The sequence below is a fragment of the Plasmodium reichenowi genome, chromosome 14, assembly GCF_001601855.1.
Source record: "Plasmodium reichenowi strain SY57 chromosome 14, whole genome shotgun sequence".
Classification (NCBI taxonomy): Eukaryota; Apicomplexa; class Aconoidasida; order Haemosporida; family Plasmodiidae; genus Plasmodium; species Plasmodium reichenowi.
This window is the reverse complement of record NC_033659.1, coordinates 2,071,768-2,077,576: the sequence shown is the minus strand read 5'-3', so window position 1 is coordinate 2,077,576 and position 5,809 is coordinate 2,071,768. Positions and strand designations below refer to the sequence as shown.

Genomic DNA, 5,809 nt, shown 5'->3' with positions numbered 1-5,809 from the left:
AATATATATATATATATATATATAAATATATATATATATATAATATTATAATTTATTCTGAAAAAAAATATATTATTATATATATAATAATAATTTTTTATATTTATATATAACCACCACACCATCACACATAAGATTAGACGAGTACTACTTTTTTATAAAAATAAAATGAAAGATCAGAAATATTTTAAGAATTTATAACAATAGTATGCGAATATATATACGCTATAATAATGAACATTTTATTATACTCTTATAAAAATTATTTTTATTCTTTTATTCATACTTTATATAAAAAAAAAAAAATAATTTTTTTCATTCTTTTTATATTTATTCCACAATATTTATTTTTAATAAAATATATTTCCTCCTATGAAATATGTGCATCTGAAATATTTTTATAGTAGGAACAAAAAAAAAAAAAAAAAAAAGAAAGAAAGAAAGAAAAGTACTTAAACTTTTAAAAATGTGTATTTTATCATAATATACAATTATAATTTAAAATGTTTTATTATTATTTATATTTTTTTATTTTATAAAGATATCGTAATATAATAATATATTTTTATAGAACCATCAATTGTTATATTAAAAACGTAATAGTAATAATTTATTAATAATAACAAAAATGCGGTATTATATTATGCATTTTATAATATTTAAATTTTATAAAAACTAAAGAAAAAAAAGTTGCAATGGTAGATGTTTTACAAAAAACGTTTAAAAAAGTATAATAAAAAACATATTGTAACATAATATTTTGTTTATGGAATTTTTTGTGTATTCTTTTTTTTTTTTTTTTTTTTTTCATTAATTTAAATATAAAACATTTGAAGAATATTAATTTTAAATTAATAATAAATTGTTCTAAATATTTTAATTTATACATTTTTAATATATATATATAATATTTTTTCCATTTTTGAATTTTTAGTAATTAAAATTTTTTTTTTTTTTTTGCCTTATTGAAAATTAATACGTAACAATATATAATTATATTATATTATATATTATAATATATATATATATATTATTATATATATACAATACATATAATATATACCATATATATAATATTAATTATAAATATTAATATTTATACATATTATAATAAATAATAAGGTATTATTTAATGAGAAAAAAAAAACTTTTTTTTCTTTCTATAAAATTATGTATATATATATAATATATATTTTATATATAACATTATTTAAAAAAATAAAAATAAAATATCTTTTTGTAATATATTTACAACATTACCTCCTTTTATATTGTTACAAATTTTTATAAAATATAATGAATTGTTATTTTTAAGAAATGAATCAATTCTCATCCTACCAAAAAAAAATTTACGTTTAATATATATATCATATATGTATAATAAAAGTAATTTCTTATTTTTACATATTTTATATTTTCTCCTGTTTTTAAAAGTTAAATTGAATCTATATTTTTTCTTTAACCTTAATATTATAATACATTAAATATATATTTATGTATGTATAAATATATTGATAATATTTTTTCAAAAGGACAAAAATAATTTTTTTTATCAGAAAATTTTTGTATAATATTCTAATGAAAATATTAAATTAAAATAAAAAAAAATATATCATAAGTTATATATATATATATATATATATATATATATGTATATATTGTATATATGTCATAATTTCTTATTTGTTTAATATAATGAAACATAAATCACATTTAAAACAAAAGAATAAACAATTTAAAAAGATAAAAAATCAGAAGAAGAAGAAGAATATAAAAAATATCCAAAAAAAAAAAAATAAAAATGATATTAACGAAAAATATAGTAATATATTACAAAGGAAGGTTCAATCATATTATAGCAAAAGTGATCAATTAAAAAATGAGAGAGAAGAAAAAGCTAAACATATACCTTTTTATAATTGCTTGAATATATGTTTATTAGTGTTCCATGAAGATGTTGATATACTTTCGTTTAAGAAGGAATTTATAAAATATTTATGTGAAGAAAATGATGAACATATTGATATAGATAATATAAAATTATATGATATATACACTATACATTCAAATGATAAAAAAAAAAAAAAAAGAAAATCATTTGTAGTTTATGATATACCAAGAGATATATATGGAATTATTGATGGAACCAAATGTGCTGATGTTGTATTATGTTTATTTAAAGATGGAAGTATTGAAAATTCTTGTTTTGATGAATTAGGTTATAAATTATTATCTGTATTAAAAATACAAGGGGTTCCATCTATTATTGGTATAGGTTACAATACAATTATGAGCAATAAGGGTTCTCACAAATTTGTTATGAGATATTTTAATTCTGAATTTACAATGGACGATAAAATATTTTTTATTAGTGAAAATAAAAATTCAGATTTTCAAAAATTATATAATGAAATAACAAATATGAAAATAAAAAATGTTTCTTATAGAGAAGGTAGAGGTTATATGATGGCAGATTCTTGTGCATATAATTCTGAAAATGATTGTATATATATAAAAGGTTTTATAAAAGGAGTGGGTTTCAATTATCATAATCCTATACATATAACTGATGTAGGAGATTATTATATCGATAATATTTATTTAATAGATATCCTAAAAGAAAAAAGATTTTTTGATGAACCAAATTTAAGATATTCCTTTTTATTAAATCCAAATAATCAACAAACAAGTGAAAATGAATTTATACTTAATTTTTTATCCAACAATAAAAAATTACCTAATGATCATACAAAATATAATTATTATGATATTAAACATAAGCCAATTAAAAGTATATTTAATGAAGAAGATGATATGAAATGTATACGACCATATGTTGTAGAAGACAATAATAATATATATATGAATAATTTAATGACTCTTAAAAATAAGGATATACCTGAATTTACTGCTTCTAATTTCTTTTCTTACGATAACTACAACATAAATGAAAATAATAATAGTATTACTAAGACAATGAATGATAGTACAACTACAACTAATAATAGTAACAACAATAATAATAATAATAATAATAATAATAATAATAATAATAATGGTGATAATATAAATGAAAGTTATACAGTTTATAAATACAATATGAATAATATTATGCAAGACTATACAAATAATCCTCTTGGTAATAATCAACAGTATAATGAGGAAAACACTAACCCAAACATTAATAATATAAATAATATGTGGACTTATATATCTAACGAAAAACATGAAGCAAACGATGATTTTATTTGCTCATATGACAAATATGGTGGAATGAACGAGGACAACAGCAACAATAACAATAATAATAATAATAATAATAATAATAATATTTTTAATAATAATAATAATAATAATAACATTATTAATAATTTTAACATAAGTAATGAAATGCAAAATAAAAAATTTTCAACGAACCATCTTGAGTGTGGAAATAATGATTTATACAAAAATTATGACGAGGATGAAGAAAATAATGAGGATATATCTGATGATATAACTGATAATATAACCGAAAATGAGACGGATAATAAAAGCGAAGATCATAATGATGATAGCTGTATTGAAAAAGATTCAAATAATTCTGATAATATATATTTATGTAAAAATATTAGTGCAAGAGAACGTTTTAAAAAATATCGAAGTTTACAAAGTTTTAGAACTTCATATGTAGATGTTTATGAAGATTTGCCACTAGAATATTCACGTATATATGATTATGAAAGTTCTGAAAACTTAATTAAATATTCCAGAAAAAAATTTGTACAAAATTGTAAAATAGTAAATGGAGAATTTACATTAACTGATACTTATTGTATATTTGTTATTAAAAATGATGGAAAATTATTAAATAAACTCAACAACAAAAGAAATGATATACCAGTTATTGTATCAAGTTTATTACCATTTGAAAGAAAAGTTACAGTTTTAAATATGGAAGTAAATAGAACTATATTTTATTCCGAAAAGGTTGAATCAAAGGATATTTTTGAAATTATTTGTGGTTTTAGACATTTTATCGGATGTCCTGTATTTAGTGAACAAATAATTAAAGGACCACAATCCAAAGGAAAATATGAAAAACATTTAAAACATGGAAAAAAATATGTTGCCTCTATATTTGGTTTTACCACAGTAACAGCAGCGCCAGTATTTTTTATTAAAAAGAAAATGTACCAACAAATGGAACAATTACAAAATTATGCTAATGGTAATAATAATAATAATAATAATAATAGTAATAATTATTGTAATAATTCATTTAATAGTTTAGATTTTCAACAAACCTTAGGATATTCCTTAGATACTTCTAACGATATAAATAATTCCCTTACGAGTGGTAGAACTGAATATATATATGATTGTATAACAAATCAACACAATAATGTTTCCAACTCCCAAGATAATGTTGCATCTGTAATAGTTGCTCATGGTAAAGTTGTAAGTTGTGATTGTAAAAGAATTATAATGAAGAGAATATCCCTTTGTGGGAAAATATTTAAAATTCATAAAAAAAAAGCTGTCATTAGAAATATGTTTTATAATCCTAAAGATATCAATTATTTTAAACCAGTTGAATTACATACCAAACATGGATTAACTGGAAAAATAGTTGAATCATTAGGAACTCATGGAAAAATGAAATGTATATTTAGTAATGTTCTTAAACAACATGATAAAGTTTTCATATTCTTATATAAGAGAATATATCCTATATGGTTCCCTTTATCATGGGGTGGAGAACAACATCTTGGACCAGATAACCAGCCATTAGAGTTAAAAGAGAAAAAAAAAAGACATGCCCTCATGTTATAATGAGTTTTAATTTACACCATGAAAAATAAAAGATACATGTTAAATAAATAAATAAATATATATATATATATATATATATATATATATATATATATATATATATACATGTAATTTGTGTATAATTAATAATTAATTTTTTTATTGTTGTAATTAAATTTTATAAATTTATATTATATATATTAAAATAAAAAATAAAATAAAATATGGAAATTATTTATAGTAATTAATTTTTAATATTCAATTTGAATTAAATTCAAATTTCTTTTCTTTATATATATATATATATATATATATATTATTATTATTATTATGATTTATTTATTTATTTTATATTATAATTTTTTTTTTTTTTCTGTACCTTCATATAATGTTAAATAAACATTACCATTATGTTAAAATACCAAAAATAGAAAAGTATTTAAGTCAATAATAATTATATAATATTCAAATTAAAGTTCGTATAAGTATTACACCTTTACATTAACGTATATAAAAATATATTATGTCATTATATTTAAATTTTATAATAACATATAATACAAAAAAAAAGGGAAGAAAGTATTTCTATTTATATATAAAAAAAAAAAGAAAAAAAAAAAAAAAAAGTACACAAGTTGATAGAATTGTCTATTTTTTAAATTTGTTCTGTTTTTTGGAATTATTCCTTACTTCTTATATATGTCAAAATTATTTTTATCAACTCATGTATATTTAATTTTACCATATTTATACTATTATTTTAAAAATAAAAAGAATCATTTTTCTTATATTTTCACATATCTTTTTATATATTTTTCTTTTGTATCATATTTTTGTATAACGTCTATAATGTTAATATGTTTATTAGTAATTTATGTATTTGTGAAACAAAAAAAAAAAAAAAAAGTTAACAAAGAAAATAAATATAAAAATATAAAAAAAACAATAAAAAAAAAAAAAAAAAAAATTATAAAAAAAAAAAACAAAAAAAATTATTAAAAATAAAAAGAAAAAA

General features: G+C 17.6%; 1 protein-coding gene across 1 annotated transcript; it reads left to right on the top strand.

The window, feature by feature from the left end:
* Positions 1 to 1,695: 1,695 nt before the first annotated feature.
* Positions 1,696 to 4,815, top strand: PRSY57_1451200 (small subunit rRNA processing factor, putative; the record flags this gene model as incomplete). Its single annotated transcript, XM_012910108.2, has 1 exon — positions 1,696 to 4,815. One exon carries the CDS (start codon positions 1,696 to 1,698, stop codon positions 4,813 to 4,815), a length of 3,120 nt encoding a protein of 1,039 aa, XP_012765562.2.
* Between the last annotated feature and the right edge of the window lie 994 nt (positions 4,816 to 5,809).